Genomic DNA, 22,876 nt, shown 5'->3' with positions numbered 1-22,876 from the left:
TTGGACCAAGCCATTCTCACACATTCTCTCTTATTTTTTTTTATGTAAGTGGTATAAAATTTATAGGGGAGTACACCGAACCAAAAGAAAACACAAGCATACAGCATTGAAAGCTTTGAGATAAAAATTAATGCAGTTGTCTATAATGCGACTTTTTGAAAGCCTTTTCGGCGGGTTTTTCCGGTCGAAATCCGGCAGGAATTTATTGGAATCGCAAGTTTGATAGCTAGTTTCTGCACAATGAAAACGTCCCAGGGGTTTTTCAGGGTGCTGAATCCAAATATGCAGTTAAAAAACCATTTTAACTGCAACAAATCAAGATTTAACCTCAATTTCTTCCGCCGGATTCCGTCACCGGAATCTCCAAAAAGTCGCGTTATAGACAACTCCAAACTTAATAAGATTTTCTATTTTAAAATTTTTATTATAGATTTGTATTAGTGTTTTTAGGTAGTTAAAAAAAAGAGTAATATTAGTGTTTTTAGGTAATATTAGGTAATTGTGGAATGTGTTTTTAGAAATTTTAAAATATTAATGTTTTTAGGTAGTTAGAGTATAATACATAATATATATAATTTTTTTTATGATTTTTGTTCATGAAATCAAAGATTATGTCATAAATTTCAAAATTTTAATTTAATATATTAATGTGTATGGGAAAGTTAATTTGGGAATAATGTATATATTTTAAAAGTATTATAGTTACTTAAGAAATTTAAAGATGAGAATTTACATTAAAGTAGGTTTTGTGTAATTGTGTATTAAGCAAGTTATAATGAAATTTGATCTTTATAAACTTAAAATTGGTTGGAAATGTTATTTCGTGAGAAATATTGAATTTGCTTTTATTATAATTCATGGATTTTTTATTTTTATTTATTTATTTTTTTTTTATTTTTTTACATAAAAATGTTGCGAACTTAGTTATTATTAGGACGATGTGGTAGTTCATAATGACCAATAAATTTTTATGATTTTGGAAACCAGGGTTGATTGAAGGAGATTCTCTTGTTAGCATATTTATATGTTAACATGTTTTAATTTATGTTTCATATACTGGAAAAATAATTATCAAGAGATAAGAGTTCTACAAAATGAAGGAAATTTTCTAAGAGGGATGTCCAATGATAGTAGTGTGAAGTTATCTAAGAAGGAAGGACAAAGGAGAAACTTACAAAAAAAATTATGACAATAAATGGTATCCCTTAGAACCATGACCAACTTGGAATGATGTTCATGAATAGAAAAGAGTACTAGATAGACACTTAGGGTGATTGAGAAAAAAAAAAATCAACAAGTTGCAATAGCATACTCTAGAACATGATGGAAGATTTTGGATTTAGGAATTATCATGATTAAATAGCTTGGCACTCTTGATATCACAAGTGAATGATGATTGAGGATGATTAGTGAGGGTCATAGTGATGACCTATACAATTTCAAATGGCCAAGATAGAAAGTATGAACTAGAACACTCATATTGGTGTAAGTTGACAAGTGATAGACTAAGAAAACGTTTATAGGAAAATATTAAAGGATAACAATTGTATACCATTAACAAAGAAGATGAATTTTATGATAAGTTGTGGCTTAGAGACTTGATATGGAGTAGCACATCAAGTTTATGATATTGTTGTTGAAAGAAGCTATTTCCAAGCACACTAACCATTTGGAACATTTTGGTGGATTAAGCATGACAACAAACATAGACATTGATGACCTAATTTTTGAATGTCATTAAGTAGAAGGGTACACGAACAGATACACAAAATATGTATAGTAATCATGGAATTTTAATTCGATATTGATGATTTAAAGAATGATTGTACAATTGGTAATATCTTAATGATGAATTTCACAAATGTCCTTGGGGAAGGAAGAATATTTAACAAGAGATTAAGGCTAAAGGTGAGGAGACTCATTTGAAATTTAACGATGTACTTAGATGAGTATACCCATGGTGTAAATGGCCAACTTCCTAATAAAAATAACAAGAAATGATTATTGAAAAGTGATTTGATAGTAATAATGAGAGAACATATATCCTAGATGGATGTTCAAGAAAATGAAATTGATTTTTCTGATGAATCATGATAAGAATGTTTATAGTGTATTATTTTATATTTGATATTGTTGATGTTTCATGATATGATGGTATGAGAATAATGATGCACATGTGGTTCTTATTCATTTAGTTTGATATGATAATGATGTTGTATGTTTATGATGGATATGATATGCATAGGGATTATGATGTTACAATATAATGTATATTTACATGTGGTTCATTTATTATGTGATGTCATCTTTGATATATATATGTTGATGTTATAACTTATGATGGTATTTAATAAGGTGAAGCAATATGATAATTGCATGTAGATTTTATGACATACAAGAGTATGCATTTTTTTACTATTTAGAATGTGGTGATTAACAATGGTGTTATGTTATCATGATGACATGCAAGAGTTGGCATGTGGATTATTTTCTATGATACTATGATGTTATAACTAATGCATGGTTGCATGTTGAGATGTGGCGATTGACAGGAAATCCACAAATGGGTTGAGAGGGCCAGTTTATTTGATGATCTTGTAGGAGCCCATACTTACGAGGGAGAATATGAAACACCATATGGGCTAGGGACATACTCAATCAACACTACATATGCCAGTGGTTCCTTTGTATTGTATAACTCTTGATGGATAACTCTTGAGGGGCTATGGGACCATCTTGAGGAGGCAAAGTGCCTGATGTTGTAGGCTAGGTGCCTGTTATTGGATTGGGATGTCGAAGTCTGGTGGGGGTGTAAGGACTTCGATGCCTGGGGCTGTGCGCCTTAGTAGTTGTGGAGGGAGTGGGTCAGCCTTGCGAGATGCCCGGAGTCATTGAGTACTGTATCGGATGCCTGCCTTGGGGCAGATGAGGTCTGAGTCAGGCGCGAGCCTTGGGGCCAGCCTTGGACTAGGATACAGACCGGGGAGGCTTATGCCTGGTTCCGAAAGTGGGAAAAATGACAGAGATTCCTTGAGATTTCCCGGGTGTTGTGAAAACTTTCGATGCCTGCTGGTTATACTAGTTCAGCAGAGGGTGTAGGGCAAACATGAAGTAATAAATAACTAAATAAATAAAATGTTAAATAATTCAACTTAACTTCGGGACGAAGTTCCTTAAAGAGGGGGAGTATGTAATGTCCCCTAATAATAATAAAAATAAAAATAAAAATAATACAATATAATATTAAAATATAAGAAAATAAATGATAAACAATAAAGAAAATATAATAATAGTAAATAAATAATAAATAATGAAGAAAATATAATAATAATAAATAAAATAAAATAATAAATGACAATACTAGAGTTCTAAATAAATATAAATAAAAATAAACTGTAAAAATAGTAAAAATAAGTAAAGTTAACAAAAAGTAAAATAAAATAAGAAAGAGTTAAATTAAGAGAACTATAAAAATAGTAAAAATAAGTAAAGCTATCAAAAGTAAAAAGGAATAAAATAAGAAATAATTATACTAAGAGAATTACTAAATTAAGGTAAACTTAAAATAAAGAAATAAAAGTTGCATGTTGACCCATGGAGTGTGTGCATGCAGTTCCCCTTTCAATGTTTGCTCTATTTAGTAGACAGTGAGGAAGACGAGAGATCATTCAATGATTCCATCATCCATTCTCTTGGGAGAAAAGTGTTGTGAGACAAAGGATTCCCTGGTAGTAGTACGTTGATTGAGGGCTCAGAGGTGGCCAATTGTAGCAAGATTTTGTGCAACTGAGCCTACGGTTGGGTGGAGAGTCGTCCCCAAAACTTTGTTGCATTTAGCATGATTCAAATAGCGTTCAACTCCGAAATCACAAGTAAGGAATATCATCGCCACAGGTAAGTTGTCTTTGCTCATATTTTTGAAATTCGATGTTAAATCGTTGATAAATTGTGTGTTGATTATAAATCGCATAATTGATCTAATTAGTTGCATGTTTTAATTTCGGGGTTGTTACGGAATTTACATTAAGATAAATCTTTATGGAACTAATCTTGTTCCATATTTTTTTAAAATAATAATTTAAAAAAAATATATAATTTTATTTGGTTTGTTTAAACAAGGGCTACATAGTAGCTAGTACCTGCCGCTTAGTTTAGATATAGCTTAATTAAACTAAAAAATAATAAACACAAAAATAAAACAACTAATAAAATATTGTATTGTTGAATTCCATGACTAAAAATAAAGAAATATGATTAACTAATATTGTTTATAGTAACATATATACATTTTAATATATATTGTTTCTCTTGGACTGGAAAGAAACAATAAGAGTAAAAAATTCAACATGTCCAACAAAACCTCCCACATGGCAGAATTCTTTTGACCACATAAAACTATCATACCTTCAAAATTACGCTAGAGAGGCTCTTTGTGAAGGAGAAAATCACAATTCACAGCCTTCATATTCATGAATTAACACATTTAATTCAATGCGCACTTGCAAAGTGCAAATGAGCAAAAATTAAGAAGTCTGAAACAAATTGTTTTCCAATTAATGCTTGGTTTGACGAGGAATGAAAAAAGGCAAGGAGAATGTGGAAAGAGTCAAACACGGATAACATAAAACTCAAAGCTTACAAATAATTATTAAGCAAGAAAAAAACTAATTTCATGGTTTCGAGGAGGGAAGAACTAATCTTCCTTGGGAAAAATAATCCCAAATTATTTTGGAAGGAGCTCTAACCGAAAAAGATACAAACTAGAAATAGTATTACAACTTCTAAATGGTTTGACTATGCAAGGCAACTCTATGAGCAGGATCCCAAGGGTGACCCTCCCCCTTGGTCAACACTGATATTGAACTCTTCACGGTGCAAGAGATAGAGATGGGTATTAAGAAGTTGGGTATGGAAAAGCAAAAGGCTTAGTTGAACTCCAAGCAGAATATCTAAAGTGGGGCTCAAAGATGTTTGCACCTCACATTACAATTTTTTTCAACAATATTATACAACAGGGGCTCCCCACAGATTGAACAACTAGTTTGGCAATGCCTCTTTTCAAGAGAGGTGACGTCGATTATCCCTCCAATTATAGGACCATCATGATAAACCCTTTGTTTGCAAAGCTAATTGGAAGCAGACTAGAAAACAAAATTAGGAAGTGAGCAGAAGAAAGAGATAAGCGTGCTAAAGGGCAAGCATGTTTTAGACCTAAACATTCCACAATTGATCATTGTATAACTTTAAGGCACATCATTGAAAAAGTTTGGGAGAAAAATGAAGAAGCCTTTTGTTGCTTTGTTGATTTCAGAAAAGCATTTGACTTGGTTCCTAGGGATAAGCTTTGGCATAGAATGGAGGAACTTGGGGTTCCTAAACATTTGAGAGCAACTGTGCATAGGCTGTATGAAGAGGTGAAAGTCAAAATTAGAACTTCAGCAGGCATTTATGAAAGTTTCAAAAGTGATATTGGGGTCAAGCAAGGTTGCCCACTGTCTCCTACCCTTTTTGGTTTTTATATCGACAAGCTTGAGGAATGGTTAAATTCGCAAGGGGTGATTTTATCTATTTGGGCAAGTTTGTTATAAGGATTCTTTTGTATGCAGATGGCCTTATTCTGATTGCTAAATTGGCTCTTGGTTTGCAAGAGCACTTACTATCCCTTGAGCATTTTTGTAGAAGTGTGGGGATGCAAGTCAATATCAACAAAACGAAAGTAGTGGTTTTCTCTAAGAAAAGAAAACATAACCAACATAAGTTCTACTTTGAAGACAACATTTTGGAAGAAGTTGCAGATTACAAATATCTCAGAATTGACTTCAACAAAAATCTAAGCTGGAATGGTTGTAGAAAGAAAATAACTTTGGGGGTTGGAAAGCATTTTATGTTTTTCAAAATAGGTGTAGAGAGACAGAGCTATGGGACTGGAAAACCACTCAAACTATTTTTGGGCTTCTAGTGATTCCGATGATTCTCTATGGTTGTGAACTATGGGCCAACAATACATCCGACATGCAATGGAGACAAATTGAGAAAATTCAGAAGCGTTTGATTACAAACAAATTCAAGATTAAAAGTGTTGTTCTTTATGCTATCTTGTTAAGTGAAAGAGGGACTTCTCCTATTGAAGCAATTGCTATGGTGCGAGTCATAAGGTATTTAAAAAAATTGAACAAATGGAATAGGGTAGATGGCCTAAAGTTGTCTTTAATGACAAATTGTGCAAGAGAAAAAAAATACTTGGATGCAACAAAATAACAAATGGTTTAGTAAATGGGTTATTTGCTTGAACGCGTGTCCCATAAACAACCAAGAGATAAAAACTTTTGTTATGGAAAAGTTCCACAAGCTTACTTGGGATAAAGAACTAAGAAAAAAGAAAAAATACTATATTGAAGTGTTTAACCCCACTCATAGTCATCAACCAAAAGCATACATAGAGTCCAATATCTCTTGGAGAGCCATAATTCTCTTGCTCAGTTAAGGACTATTTCTCATCAACTCTGTTGTGAAACAGGACGCTGGAAAAGGCCAAAAGAAGTGTGGGAGGAAAGAGTATGCATTTTTTGTTCTTCCGGAAAAGTGGAAACAAAAAAACATTTCATTTTAGAATGCGAAGCCTTCAAAGACAACAGGGAAAATTATGCAGATATACTGGGAGTTGACTCTTTGGATAATCTATTTAGTGAGGGTTTGTCGAGAAGCTGAGAGCATTTATTTTGAAGCTTCACAGAAAAATGGCCGAATACATCAAGCAGATGAAGAAACAATCTGTCCCATAAGTTATCTTTAGCCCCCACAGACGTTAAAATAATTTTTCTTTCTTTCTTTTTTCTATATATATTAAATTGATTAAAATATGTTATTAATATAATAATAATTCACCTTAAATTGAAAATATGGAGAAAAAATATAAGCCATGAAAATGGAAATAATAAAAAAAATAAAAATAAAAATAAGAAAGTTAAATAGAAAGGAAATAAAAAATATGCAAAATTAGTAATTAACAAAAATGAGAGGTCCTACACAACCTATAATAATACTTCAACCAATCAACTTACAAATAAATAAATTTAAATAATAATAAAAAATAATAAAAATTAAATTCCTAATATTAAACTATAAATAAGTGGCATAAATTTTTGATTAAGATCCAACTAATATACAATCAAAACAAAATTGAATGATTAATACCATAGCCAGTATAATAATGTGAGATATATTATTATTTTATGTTTTATTATAGTTTTGAGAATGAGTTCAATTGGTCATGTTCAGTTTAGTTGATAGTAGGAGCTCATGGGACCAGGTCTCCTCCCTGCCTTTGGGGAAACGTGTTTTAATGCGAGATGTATAAACAGTGTTTAATTTATAATAATCAGTTGTCCTTCCTGGGCACATTTCCAACACAGCCAGTCTAAGTCCATGCATGGACCGGCAGGTTTTAGATTTAATTGTTGTGTATCTCAGTTGCATTTCCAAATGGATAATCAAACCCGCGCGGTATCCTCCTTTCGGGATTGTTCGCTCCAATAAGTTAAAAGCCATTTTTTTGGTGGTGTGTTTAACTAAGACCATCGCACTGCTGACTTGATTCCCCATTCATTATTCCGGTGGCGCGAATTTAGGGCACTCTTAAAATGAGTTGATTTCTCGCACCTTTTTCAGTAGTACCAGAGTTCTTACCACCTGGACCTTGGTTTGAACAGTAGAAGAATTCAAACATAGCTTTGTACCATTTCCAATCTATGGTGTTTAGGTCCGAATTCACTCAAGGTTTTATTCAGGTACCGGCACTTGACCAAACGTTATAGTAAATTTTGGGGATTTCTTTTGAAATTGTTTTACTGCTTTAATTTTGGTAATCAAGGTTTTAACCTCATCATCAGAATTAGTAGTGAATAATGTTTGTCAACAGAGTAACACTACACAATCATATGTACTGCATTTATTTTTCTGGGCTGTTCAAGGATTAAGCTCTGTTAGTGATCATTTGTGGTTTGGTAAGAATTGAAAGAAAATTTGGATGACGAAACCTAAACCCACTTTGAATTTCATGAAAACAATATGGTTAAGATAAATTGGGTTTTCACTATTTTTTTAAACAACAAAAGTCCAGACCCAATTTAAACGCTTGAAATAAAACATATACATTGTTCTCCAGCCCTAAAATTTTGGTCATATTTATTATAAACTGCATCACTAGATTATGATTCTTTGACTAGACCATTTCTTTCACATATTATTCAATCATATGCATAAGTGCTTAAAGTATGTTGCTTGTGGAGTATTTTGCCATTTCCATGGATGATTGAAATTGGTCTTGACTATCTTAATGAATGCTGTTGCAACACTTTGACATAATTACACGCTTAAGGGCATCCATTGATTGATAATTTTCTTTAATTTTGTTCTAGGAACATAATCTAACTGCGCTACTTTACTCTCAAGCTAATTTATGCTTTAGCTTATGGAGTATGACATTATATTTATGGGGCTAGTTGTTTCATGGGATATCTATCTCATTGGCTTGTAAATATGCGCTTTCATAATGAATAAGTTTGCGCTGTATGCATCATTGTTAACCTATGGTATTGCTCCATTGTTGTTCAAATGTTGCTGGTGTTAAAATCTTATCAGAGCTAAGTCGATGTGCTCGAGCTAAGAAGGAATGACAAAACATGAAGAAGCTTTACACCAGCCACAGGCGTACAATTGTGGGATAAAGGAACTATAAGAAATTAGAAGAAAGGTAAAACTTATTTTCTGCTAACGGATTAAAGAAGTTTCTGTCCTGTTGTTCTTGGCATGGTGATCTACCATTGAGACTAGAGAAGATAGGTGTTTTCATGCCGAGCAGCCAACAAATCTGTTACGGTTATTTGATCTACCTTGCCTCAATCGATATTGCCTCCGCATAATTGAACCTTTGCTGAATCCCTCTGTTAGAATCTGTCGAAAGTAAATCGGTGGAATTGTTGGTGTAGGAATCTAGCAAAAGAAAATCGATAGAATTACTGTTGCAGGAATCCTTCGAAAGAAAATCGTTGGAATCAACTGTTTTCCAAACACACTGCATTAATTTTGTTGCTGTTTTGTAGCCATTAATTTGTTGAGTGGATACAACGTTCAAGCACATTGAATATCGTGGTGAAGCTTCACCCAACCAGTAGCTCCCACACGTGTTTGTTGGGAGTAGGAAGTGCAATTTTCCAAAGCTTCCGGGAGTGGAGCGTTCTTGGAGCATTTTTCTTATATAATACATATTTTAATACATCTTGATGCATATATATTAAAAAAAATGCAAAATGTTGAATTAGCTGTAGAAAACATGAAGGAATAGATTTAGCTACTGGATTATTGATGAGCATTAAAGCGTCCACCATTTAGTAGACATATAATGTCAATCATCTAGTGGTTATAACATTGCCATTGAATGATCAATGATCAATCATAACATCAACCTTCAAGTTTCAATAAATAACACTTGTCATCAATAGATTGTAATAGATAACATCAATCACTAAATGAAACGTAGCATCATATTCATTAACAAAGAGTTGTAAATGTTTACAAAATAGGCCTTATTGAAGACAAAGTACTCCGAGTTCTAGGAACTAAACTCCAAATATGAAAAAGACAAATAAATCTGTTATCTACTAAGCTTTCCTCTTGCCACAAGAAACTTCTAATTTCTTTTCTCGTGATCTATGAACAAGAGTAGTAGGTGGAAGTGGTTGCGGAACACAACCAAGAGCTACACTGCCCCCACATAACACTGGAGGTTGTGAAGCTACAGGCAAAGCTCCTGCCTTTGGACACTTGCTGGTGGATGGGGGTGGCATCTCTACTACACTATCACTCAAAAGTTTAGCCTCCAAGCACTTTAAAACTATGAATCCAGCCTCCAAACTAGCTTCGTTGCCCCAAGTCACATGTTCTATCATTCCTTGTCGCCTCACAATAATGGGATAACAACCTCAAGTTGTAGTGCATGTGAACCAAGCTTTCTATCCGGTCTACATTCAGGCTGTTTCTCTTCACACTATGGATGAAGCTATAGGTGCTCCAACACCTCTTTGTAGAAGAAGTGTTAACAATCTATGAAAGCATCCTCATTGCCAATTTATGCAGAGGTGTGATATAGAGCAATACATGTTCCACCATTTGATAGGATTCAAACCTATCTTATCTTTAGTTGCACAATTTAAAGGCTACAAAATGAGTGAATAGCAAGGTTTGGCATTTGCAAGTAGGACATTTCAATTTCAAATTTGGGTATTGATGAGGAAACTAAGATCTCCAATGGTCTGCCCTATTTTGATGGTGAATTTGTGAAGGATGCATGCTAAGGAAGTAGCGTAGGGAGAGATTCTTGAATAGAACTTGGAAGGCTAGGGAATGTCTTGCATTAGTACATTCAGACTCGTGTGGTCCAGTGGAGACTGTCTTTTAGAAAGACAAGGTACATCCCAACCTCTATTGATGATTACTCCAAAAAAACATGTGTATACTTTCTGCAAGAAAAAATGAAAAAATTGTACGCATTTTGTTCAGTTTGGTTGAAAAATAGAGTGTATTGAAGATTCACACCCTCATATTAGATTACGGGGTTGAAATGTTGGGTTAATGATTAATTTGTTACTGTCCTTAGTCTAATTAGAGATTTGTTGAAGTTGCTAGTGTGCTCAGCTCTCGAAGGAGTAATTTGAGCTTAAGATGGTTATTGTTGAGTGAATATAGGGGTTGTTTGTTGAATAATTTTAGGGTCTTCTTGTTTCACGATACCTCTCCCTGGTTCATGTATAAATATTTGCTTTCATAATGAATAAGATTGAGCTGTGTGCATCAATGTTAAACCATGGTGTTTCTCCATTATTATTCAAATATTACTGGTGTTAAAATCTTCGATTTAATGCTTATATTTTCTGCTGCTGTGAATGTTAGGGGGAACAATACGTTTCATAAATGGGCAATACATCATCTATGCTTACTCAGTATGACATCGAGGATGTCCAAGAGCACTGCAATAACATGTGTACGTAGCACAATATCTTCTCTTCCTGTTGTCTAAGTTACTTCTCTTTAGCATAGTATGTACTCTTTTAGTCCCATTGACCTACTTTTGTGGTCATTTGTTGCATATTAATAATAATTTTTTTGGTTTAAATTTTCATGAGAAATATCTTTATATTCCATACGAGGAATACATATGTTTTGCTCTTCTGGGACTACTTAGACAACAAGGCTCAAAGCCATTGCAAGGAATACTCATTATGAGCGCAATATGTGACATGCGGGAATTAAACCTGGGAGGGGAGGATGACGACATTTCTCATGAGTCCCAACCACCCAAGCTAAACCCAATTGACTGACATTGATAAATTATCAGATCTTATTTTATTTTAGCATCTTTTGAAATAACATGCAAACAACCTTTGTTTGTCTGTTAGTTATGAGAACTATTGCTTATTTGTCCAACTCTTTCACTTTAGTTTCGAATGTTTGTCCCATCATTGTGTTCTTGTTAGAGGAATTAACCTTAGTGTTTTGATCTGGTACTAATGTATTTTTCTCTTCATGTCTCAGTTTCACAGCAAGAAATAGTTTCCCTGTATCAGCGATTCTGTGCACTTGATCGTAATGGGAAGGGGTTTATTTCAGCAGATGAATTCTTATCTGTTCCAGAGTTTGCAGTGAATCCACTTTCTCAGGTAATTTACATGTCTTTTGTAATTTTGTTATACAGGAATTATTTCCTATTTAGTTGACTTACAAGTTACAACTGATGCTTTTGTTCTTAAACTCTCACTTATTCTTGTCTGGGGCATTCGGGCAATATGTTTCTGAATGTTAGTAAATGAAACAATCATGCAAGGAAGAACAATATGCAAAAGGGAGCTATTTGTTTGTGATTATTAGTTGTATTGTAGTAAATATAGAATTTGAAATCCATATGATATGTTGAATGCTTATGTTGCAGAGATTGCTGAGAATGTTGGATGGTTTGAACTTCAAAGATTTCTTAGCTTTTTTATCATCCTTCAGTTCCAGAGCAAGTATTCGACAAAAGATTGAATGTATGGGCTTCCTTTAAGACCTATATAAATTAATTCCTTTACCGTTAAATCCATGATCTAGCAATTTATGTTTGGATTTCTACAAAGCATCTATAAAGCGGTTTATAGGTTTGTCAGTTATGCTTTGTTTCAATCATAGCCTGTAGGAGCATTTTTTGCGAAAGCTCAAATTGAGGGAAAAAAATATGTGGTTGTCTTGTGACTTGTGATTTAAAATACATAAACATTTATTCATAGCAGTCTTGGTGCCCATCCTTGTTCTGACTTTCGCTGTAACAGTCATTTTCAAGGTTTATGATTCAGATGGCAATGGGAAAGTGACACTCGAAGATATACTCGAAGTGTTGCGGGATTTGACAGGATCTTTTATTTCTGAAGAGCAGCGGCAGGTCATTTAGTTCTATTCTATGTAGTGTTAATAGATTTTTCATTAGAAGAGAAGATTTTTTGCAATAATTATTCAGTTAATTTGAAAGTTGTTTGGGGTTTGGTGTAGATTGTTTCATGTTTTGGTCAAAGAGATTAGTTCATGTATTTTGAAATGAAAGTCTTCTGACACTATTAGTGTATGATACTATGGAATAACTTAATCTTATAGACTGCCTAGTGAAATTATCAATGTATTTGTTTATTGCAGCAAGTTGTGGGTCAAGTTTTGGAGGAAGCAGGATATTCAAAAGATTGTGGTTTGACAGTTGAAGATTTTGTCAAGGTGTGTCTATTGTAGTCTTATGCTTGTTAACTTACATTTAAGCGTTTCAAACTGTGAAGCCATATTGAATGCTCTAACCAAGCTAAATGTTCAAATATGCATGTCAAAAATCAACGTTTATTAGTCGTATTAACTTAAATTAATTTTCTATGCATTGAATGCTCCAAGTAAGCTTAATGTTCAAGCATGTGAGTTAAAAATCAACCTTTATTATTCATTAACCTGATTTAATTTTCTAGCATAGTCACTGAGTCCACCCAACCTACAGTCAAAATGGGTTGTTTTGACCTGGATCTGGTGGGTCTGACCCAGATCTGGGTTGACCTGCCCAGAGCTGCTAGAAAATTTTCAAATCTGTTGAGTCAGCCTGCCAAACTGCCAAACCATCCTAGTCAAACAGAAATCCATTGCGTCAACCTGCAAAACTGCTGAGTCAAGCAACCTGTAATTTTAACCTTTTTTCAGTTTTACCATTCTTGCTCATTTCTTCTTGAGTTTGCTAAGAATGGTTTCTAACTTTGGGTTTGGAACTGTTTGCACATAACTAGGGTCTTGGACATATGCACACAACTTAGGGTTTTATTGGCATCTGGGGTTTTGAGTGACAGCTACAACTGCAACCTTTGAGATATTTTTAACCTTCCCACTTTGATTTGAAGCTTGTTTAGAGTTTCACAGTCATGTTTGTCTCATGTACATTATATGATTATGATATACTTCGTTATGTTTGGATATTTTATTTTTGCGGTTTATTCATTTTAATATATCGTGTATAAAATAGAAAAAGCATCTGTTTTCCTTGAAATCCACGTTTTCTGTATTATTAATGGTGTGCAATCTTTGCCAGGTTGATTCACCGGTCTTTGCTGAGTACTAAGTCAAGTTTGATTCTTTGGTCAAAATGAGTCTTGTCTTGAGTCAAGTATGGTGATTTTGTGTTCTAGTTGTTGGTAATTTGATCATTTAAGTAGAACTTGAACCCAAACGATAATAATTAATAGGTCATAATAATCAATTAATTGTGAAGGATCACACCCTTTAAGTAACAAGCACATAACTATATTTAAAACTTATAAAATCAATTTGAAATCATAAACAAACTTTAATATATGAATTAATTCTTCTCTTCTCTCTTCAATTTGCTTTGGACTGTAAACTCTACGATGTGATGTAATAACATGTTCTTTCCTTGTATCGTGGAAGAAGCATGTTCCTACATCACATACTGAAGTTCAACATTAATGTAATTCAATAATTCAGTTCTTGTGATGTTTCTTGACCTCCGATATGGATTGAATGTGTGCATTAGGAATGTTGTGCGGTAGTTTTGACAGTTGAATAATGGTATATCAATTGCATTTTTTTTCTTTCTAGTTTGTGTCATGCACTACACCTGCCACATTATGTACTGTCACTTTTTGAAACTGAACCGTCTTGTTTTCATTTTCTCTGGTAATTTGTTGTCATTCTCTGCTACGATTTCTTATTGGCATTTAAAGGAAATTAAATTGTTCACAAAGCCGTTTTTGTGCTAGCTTTTAGTTTCCACTAGCCTTCATATGTCCATAATTATATTCTCAAAGTGATTGCTATCTTGGTAAAAGTATTACAAATAATTTGTTTCTATATGCTTCTTGTAAGCGTTGCAATTAAATCATGAATGTATGATCCAAAAATTAAAAAGCCACATTAGTAAGGCCCAGATACTCCAGATCCATACCTGTGTCCCCTTTGCGACCTGAGGTGTTACCTATCTAATATATTATATCAATAAATCAATATAACATTTTCCTAAAAAAAATTCATAATTTCATTAAATAAAACAAAATTATCTTCCTTATATGCTTAACAAAACATGTCTTCAAAGCCTTCGTCAGGGTCCCTAGATTAAAAAAACGGAGCAATCCCACTGGAATTACCCTTCCCAACAAATCAGATATAAATACAGTCCCAAAAAACATCACCTTACAGTCCTCATTATGTCAACCAACAGGTCCAAACATATCTCACTAACAGTCCCAAAAACAGTCTGTCAACAGTTCAGCAAGTAATAAACTAAATAACTTATAGTCATGTATGTATATTTAAGAAATACAACTCCATTGATTGTATAGATCAAATTGCCATTGCATCACCTAATCATTAATGTATTCTGTGTTATTACATTTAATATAATTAAATATTTATTATTCCTCAAGTGTGCTACTGAGACATATTAGAGCATGAGCCTTCAACTATTGTTCTTTTGTTACTATCATCATCGTTTTTTATTTTTCATTTATTTGCATCTTCATGATTCCTTAGCTCCTTTCCCACATTGTGTTAAAGTTTTCTTCATTTTACCACTTGTTTCTGCCTTCCTCTTTTTCCAACATCCAATGTTGTTACCACTGGTTCCATTCTTAATTACTTTCTATCCTTTGTGTCTCACTGTGTTATGTAACAATCCATTTTGGTGAATTTAGGGCAGTAGATGAAATTCCAGATTGTGGAAATTTAGGAAAATATGCAATTCCAGTTTGCTGAAATTTAAGAGTCCGATGAAATTTCTATTTGCTCTCAAGCAATTTTATTTCCATTTTCAGCAATTTAAATTTTTGAACCAGCACTGCAACTTTTAATTTTAGATAACAATCGTATGTTCTATGCTTGCAACAATTACTTCAATGTCCTTTTAGTAGCCCAATGACAATTCCACTTAGATTTCAATAGCAATCACATTAACCATTAATTCACATTGACAGTAGCTGTAGATAGAACATAAACAATAAAAATGTAGAAGACAAGTCAAGACAAGAGAACACAGATATTTGGCTCAAGCCAGGAAAAACCCCTAGAGGGGGAAAACCCTTAATCAATTCTTCTTATTATCAAATATTAAATGTTCAGCAGAGAGAATATCCAATAGAGTAGAATGATGAAAGTCAAAGTCAAGGTGACTTGACTTTTGCAAAGTATCCAAACCAAATGCAAATCTGATCAGCTTGATGAAGGACTGCAATTTTGAAAACTCAACAGCAGTCAACTTGCCCTAACCAGTCAGCAGTCAACGCTCAACGCAGCAGTCAAACTTCCCTTCTTGAGCTTGGTCAAAGTCAGTCAAACTCGGCCTTCCTTGGTGGTCAAACAGAAGCAAAAACAGTCAACAAAATGGCGGTCAAACCCAGTCAAATGATGAAGTCAACATGCGGTCAAAACAGTCCTGCAACTCTACGGTCAACCCTGGTCAAACAGCTCCTCTTGCCTCAGTTTTTGTGCCAGATAATGCGGCCTGCTAGGACAGGTCTTCTCTTGGTCAAAGCGCAGTCAAACAACCCCTCAAAAGTTAATAAGTCAATGCTGGTCAAAGTCTCCTCAAACAGAAGTCAACGCAGGTCAAAAGCAGCTCCAGGAACTCGCACTTGTGAAGAAGAATAGGATGCCTCAGACTTGTACGAACCAATCATTGAAGGAGAGAGAAGAAATGCTGTGTTGTTGATGTTCCAAATGAGGTTGAGGGCCTCCTTTATTTCTATGTGATGGAGGGGGGTTCAATTTGTCTAATTGACCCCAAGCTGACCTTGACCAATTGTGCTCTTGTGGGCTTGATATCAAAAACATATTTCTCCTTGTCCATATTTAGTGCTTCTAGGGTCAATTTTGGTCCTCTCGGAAAAATGAATTTTGTCCAAACATCACTTAGGCTAATGATCTGCCCAAAGTGGAATTTGGCCCTAGTTGCACATTTTAACAGCAACTCTGACTGTTATTATTGGTTTTCATTGTTGTGCCTTCAGTGCTTTCAGCTCATCAGGTCATTGAGATCCAAAATGTCATTGGAGCAGGCCTTAACTGTTGTCTCTTTGATATTTGAAAGTAGGATGTTTGAAAATGTTATCGGAGTTTGGTACAGGTCTACAATGTCGACTCTTTGTAAAACCATTCAAATGTATAATGCTGGAGAATAGTTAATTTTGGATAAATTAAGGTAAACTGTTGTAGGCCTACTAATATTCAAAGCTAGAAATGAAACTCCCTATAATCACTGTTATTTGTCAAATTTTGATCTCTCACGTCAAAGAAGCTGGGTTGAAGTAGTCTCTACTTCAAAGTCGAGAGTCAGAGCGCACACATAAGCTTCTATTTGAATATGTACCATATCAAGATATTAACAAATTTTGCCAAACAGAAAATTCTCAATTAGTTGAACTTGAAAATTGAACAAGAGTAGCATCGGCAAGTCAGAGTTGAATCCTTTCAAAAGATGCACCACTTGTTGCATTAAGAAACTGATTGTATATAAATTCAATTATCAAAAAGCTTATAAATCTTCACATGTAAAATTATAGAAACACAATAAGGAATTTTTGAAGTGGGAGTCAAGTCAATATCATGTGCAATCTTCCTCTTTGGTGGCAAACCTCTTGGTTCTTCTTTACACACAATATCCCCATACTCCTCTAGCAGATCCTTCATCTCCTCATGAGCTTCATTCTTCTTGGAACTATTGGCTTCATTTTCATGCCCTGTGTCTCCAGGAGCTTTCCTTTACATCATTGCATAAGATTCATTTGTCTCCTTGATTGCATTCAAACATACCTTGATTTTTACCAATAACGCTTTACTCTAGGGTATTTTTTAAAGGTGAAATATAGCCAAAAGGTGAATTTTTAGGGTAATAGTTTGAGGTCGGCAAATATTTTATATTATTTAAATATATCATATTTTGTCTTATTTCAAAACCCTATTATTATTTTTGGGTATAAATAGTCATACATATTTTATATGGACTCATATTCACCTATTTTCAAGCAAAGAGGACAAATTTTCACCATCCCCATGTTGATTATAGTAGCATCAGACAGGTACTTCTGCACTGGTTTAGGTGTCTTGATGTGTGAAAGTTGTCCAAAAGGACCCTTAACCTTAGTAATTAGTTTAATTAATGGAATTATTAAAGTAATTGATTTTTATAGGAAAACATGAGTTAATATAATGAAATGCAAAGATTATTTGCATTAGTGTATTAGATGAATCTCAATCAAGGTTTCTTGGGAGCGGGAGTGACATTTTCAGAAGCTCCCAGTTTGGGAGCGAATCCCGGAGCAGTTTATATATATATATATATATTATATTTTGATGCATATATGTCAACAAAAACATGTAGAATGATGAATTAGACATAAAAAACATAAAAAAAACATAGATTGAATCATATAACAACAATCATCTAGAAGTTATAATCTTCAACAACCACGTCCACAAGTTAGTAACATACAACATATTGAGTCTCATGAATTATGATTCATCAATCTTAAAGTTTCAAGCTTTCAAAATTCAATATATAACATTTATCATCATTGATCACCAAAGTTGTACTTGTAAGCTAAGTGTAACCATAACAACAAATAATATCTAACATGAAATGAAATGTTATAAAATGAAATGAAATGAAAAAAATTTCACAAAGCATCATATTCATAATTCATTACCAATGAGTTATAATTGCCAACTTCAAACTTCAAAGTTCAAAGTTCAAACTTAAATTGTCATATATTGTTTACAAAAAATATCATAATAAATATGAAAGAGTCAACAGTTATAAAAACTACTAGAAACTAGAAAAGACAAGTAAATCTATCATCTACATCTTCCTCTTGCCACCACGAATAATGTCTAATTTTCTGAGCAGGTCGTGGTGGTCTTCTAGGAGTCTCCTTCTGCACAGTCCCACGTCCAGAACCAGAAGGCGCATGCCCTCCACATGAGGATGTGCATGGAGGCGCGACAGCAAAGGAGCAAGACTTGGAACTCGAGCACTGCTACTGGATGGTTGTAATAGATCTAACATGCAAATATATGAAATGATGTCAATATACCCAATAACTGTAAATACTCTCAAGAGAATTACAAACACAAAATATAGAAATGCTTCTCTTTATTGATCAAAACCCTTAAGGTAGGGTAACACCATACAATCACTCCTTAAGGAAGGAGAACACTCCACAAGCCATATGCTTGCCCATCCACAAGCCATATGCTTGCCCATACAATATTCCTTGACATTTCTCAATGGGGAGTCTCTAGCCTCTATATATGATTCATACATACAATACCATGGGTCATTACCATGGTTATCTCAATACCATATATCTAATACCATGGGCTTACCATATAACTATGTCCCATCCCATTATTACATTATTTCCTTGGGTACCTCCCTCTGTACCCCATACTATCCCCCTTAGGTATACTACATTCCACCCTCCTTAAACATGTTTCGTCCTCGAAACATAAGAAGAACACAAATAATAAGATCTAATCAAAAGAGTAGTCCATTGGTACCATGCACGTGCATTTATCCATCCAAGAGAAAGGTGAACCATCGATCTAGCTGGTGCCTCGCTCGCTTGAGATGGAAGTTGAACCTGGCGGCTCTTTTGTGTTGATGTGTTGTGGGTGGATCGTCGCCCCTCTCTATCTGTTGTGCGGGGGTTGTTGTTCTTGTGGCTAATTTGTTGCCATTGTGTTGGTTGTTTTCTTGCTGGGTGATGTGGCTGTTGATATGCTGAAGTTTTAACCAACGATGTATCTTTTTTTAATTCACCACCTAATGGAGCTTGATGGGTATCTGGTACATGTTGTGGTGCCTACAATTGTTGCTTATCTGCCAGTAATACTTTAACAACTAATTCCTCATCTGATGTGTCCATACCTGCAACATCTTCTGCTTCAGCCTCTTTGGACTCTACCTGTTTATTGATGGAAATATCCTGTAACGTAATTTTCTTCTTTCTATACCAGAGTTTTAGGAATTTCTTCTGCGCATTAATATTGATAGTACTAACAGATTCCATCTAAAGGTATCCCAAAACAACATCCACATTAGCCATATCTGAAGCATAAAAATCAGAATGTAATACATACTTATCCATAGAAATCTTCAAATTTTTATAAACTTGAACATCCTCATTATCAACCTGTGTGTTTTCCATGTTTTTTGCTGGAACCTGCAATTTTTTTGCCAAATTAACATTTATAAGGTTTTGCTTGCAACTAGGATTTATAGAGTCATAGACACAATGATCTTCTCCTTCTGAATACATCCATGAACCTGTAATAAGGAGATACTAGTAGAAAATAATCCTACATGTTTCTCATTATCTTGTTTTCCAGCATGAGACCATTTGTCTAACAATAATTTTTCAAATTCTTCATCGGGTAGGTTTAACCATTTCTTTCTGTTAAGTGATTCCCACTATGTGGCTGCCTCCTTTTTAAAATTAGCCACTACGAAACCTTTCCAATGTTTTGGCCATAATGACTTTTGTCTTTTTATGAATTTTTCAGTAGTAGGACCATTATCGTTCCCTGTAAAAAAATTCTTGCTAGAAGCCATGAAGAGGCTTTTGAAAAGAAATCACTTGGCGAAAATTTGAAATGGCCATAGTTCAGTCAATATTGCTCAGAATCCTTATTATGACTTGTTTTCAGAAATGGAATAGCCATTCTGCATCTTCCCATGTGATAGAAATCCTGATCTAGGCACTGGAATTTCAGATTTGCGCTGCAACTGTCCCGCCGTCACAAAAATTTATGAAAATTTCACTCTAGCTCCAACCGGAACAGGTCCTCGATACGCGAGAACGACATCTGTTCGGCCGCACGATCAAGGAAGTCCTCATCAAGTGGAAAGACACCTCTCCAGAAAATGTGACCTAGGAACCAACCACTTGTAATAAATATGACCTGCAAATATATGAAATGATGCCAATATACCCAATAACTGTAAATAATCTCAAGAGAATTACAAACACAAAATATAGAAATGTTTTTCTTTATTGATCAAAACCCTTAAGGTAGGGTAACACCATACAATCACTCCTTAAGGAAGGAGAACACTCCACAAACCATATGCTTGTCCATACAATATTCTTTAACATTTCTCAATGGGGAGTCTCTAGCCTCTATATATGATTCATACATATAATACCATGGGTTATTACCATGGTTCTCTCAATACCATATATCTAATGCCATGGGTTTACCATATAACTATGGCCCATCCCATTATTACATTATTTCCTTGGGAACCTCCCTCTGTACTCCATACTATCCCCCCTAGGTATACTACAATGGTGAGGGTGGCATGGTTGTTGCTTCATCTTCCTCTCTCATAAGTTTTGCTTCCAGTTTTTCAAGATGTATAGTGTCATCCTCCAAATTATCGTCCTCTGGGTGGTTGTCCCAAATTTTATATGTTGGATCCTCATAAGTCCGATCACAGTAATGACTCAACAACCTCAAGTTGTAGTGCACATAAACCAAGCTTTCTGCTCGGTTTTCATTGAGTCTGTTTCTTTTCACATTATGTATGAAGCTGTAGGTGCTCCAACACCTCTCTGCAAAAGATGTATTTACAACCTGTGAGAGAACTTTTTTTTCCAATTTTGGCAAAAGTCCCATGCCGCCATATGCTTCCCACCATGTGAAAGCATAAAATCTGTCTCTATCTTCCATTGCATGCAAAGAACCAAACAAACCAGTGCAACTGAAGTATCTGCCTAATTCAAGACGTAGATTAGCACATTCCTCCCTCTCAGGTACCAACTTGTCTAATGTTTCCATATTTCTTGTAGCTACCTCTGGATCCATATGGGGTTTGACCCTAACCCCACTCCCAAGTGCAGGTTGGCCCAACCAAGTTGGAGAGTAGTATTTTGGCGTAAGGATATACGCCAAGGCATGTAGTGGAACATTAAGTTTATTCCACCGTGTACACACACAATTGTGAATCAGTGTATACAAGTTGGGATCATCTTTCTGAACAGCATTTTTTATTTTGCCCCAACATGGTATCCATCTGCTCATACACCTCCCCAATCACTGGTTTATCTGTATTTGCAAAACGAATCATGTGATAAATGGGCTTGGTGAATTCCAATACTTGCCTCACATGTGCCCAAAACTGACCATCAAGAGTGGTCTCCTCCACCTGTTCAAAACCTTGCTTGTCAGCTGCATTTGTAGCCCTTTCCTTTAATATCTGCTAGTGTGGACTTGATACCATGCTAGCGAATGACTCTATTACCTTCAAAAGGCGCATGAAGGTGAGGTAATAGCTAGCAAATCTAGTCTTCGTAATCTTCAACAACTCCAATCTTGAGTGACTGCGGAAAAGCCCATGGGTATTGCTATGATTTGTAATAAATTTTTATCATTTTTTTGCCTCTCTTGTACAAATCACAAATCCATTTGTATTGTTGGTTTTTGTTCTTAATAATATCATGCATCAAAAGGTTCATTGTGTGAACCAAACACCCAGACCAAAATATGTTGGGGTATTTATCTTCAATAATTGCTCCTGTTGCCTCACAATTAGCAGCATTATCACTGATGACTTGGATGACATTGTATGGCCTAATACGGTCAATTGTTTCAAGTAATGGTTTTGCAATGTTGATGCCGGTCTTGAACTTGTCTGAGTAGTCATATGCTGAAAGAAAGATGGCACCACTAATAGACACAACAAGAACACTTATCAATGGCTTGCCTTTTACATTTGTCCATCCATCAGATACAATGAACACCCCACGCTTAGTCCATGAATTTGTCATTCTATTCAAAGAATGTGATATTTTTGCTCTTTCATGATCAAGTCCAACGGTTCTAGCCTTGTCATACCCAGGGCTCTTGTATCCTTTAGGGGCATCATTTATGGCAGAAACCATTTCATGCCAATAAGGTGATTGAAGAACATTGAATGGTATCCCACATGCATAGAAAAACCAGTAAACTTTTGAATCCACATCATTCCTACACCCTTCATCAAGGAAATTTGATATGGTTCTACACCTTAAGGAGATGTTTGGTGACCTTGTGCCTCCATATCCACTGCCATAGGAGGATGCTGAAGGAGTTCTTTGTGCATGTGATTGTGAGCTTGGTTGAAAGAAACCCTTTGATCTTTTAGATTTGTATTGGGCTTCATCCTCTTCCCTTATGTATTTGGCTCTCTGCTGTTGACACACCTGTACAAGTTTTGATTCCTATTTGTTTATCTCCATCTCATGGCCTTTTCTTGCAAAGGTGCTTTCTGGCACGG

General features: G+C 34.8%; 1 protein-coding gene across 3 annotated transcripts in view; it reads left to right on the top strand.

Moving 5' to 3' along the window:
• The first annotated feature begins 7,283 nt into the window (after positions 1-7,283).
• Positions 7,284-22,876, top strand: part of LOC149220155 (uncharacterized) — a 103,552-nt gene continuing 87,959 nt past the window's right edge. The window contains exons 1-7 of one of the 3 annotated variants that reach the window (XM_089384682.1): positions 7,284-7,787; positions 10,341-10,465; positions 10,948-11,038; positions 11,590-11,714; positions 11,984-12,080; positions 12,360-12,469; positions 12,718-12,792. In XM_089384682.1, the coding sequence (XP_089240808.1) occupies positions 10,969-11,038; positions 11,590-11,714; positions 11,984-12,080; positions 12,360-12,469; positions 12,718-12,792 (477 nt within the window). In that variant the 5' untranslated portion in view covers positions 7,284-7,787; positions 10,341-10,465; positions 10,948-10,968. Of the gene's footprint in view, positions 7,788-8,640; positions 8,753-10,340; positions 10,466-10,947; positions 11,039-11,589; positions 11,715-11,983; positions 12,081-12,359; positions 12,470-12,717; positions 12,793-22,876 lie in introns of all 3 variants that reach the window. The other 2 variants (XM_089384681.1, XM_089384680.1) reach the window with 2 other exon arrangements.

Source organism: Pinus tabuliformis, chromosome Q, assembly GCF_031772625.1.
Source record: "Pinus tabuliformis cultivar Carrire ecotype Pingquan chromosome Q, CPIR1, whole genome shotgun sequence".
Classification (NCBI taxonomy): Eukaryota; Viridiplantae; Streptophyta; class Pinopsida; order Pinales; family Pinaceae; genus Pinus; species Pinus tabuliformis.
The sequence above is the reverse complement of the archived record's forward strand: the minus strand, read 5'-3'. Positions and strand labels throughout refer to the sequence as shown.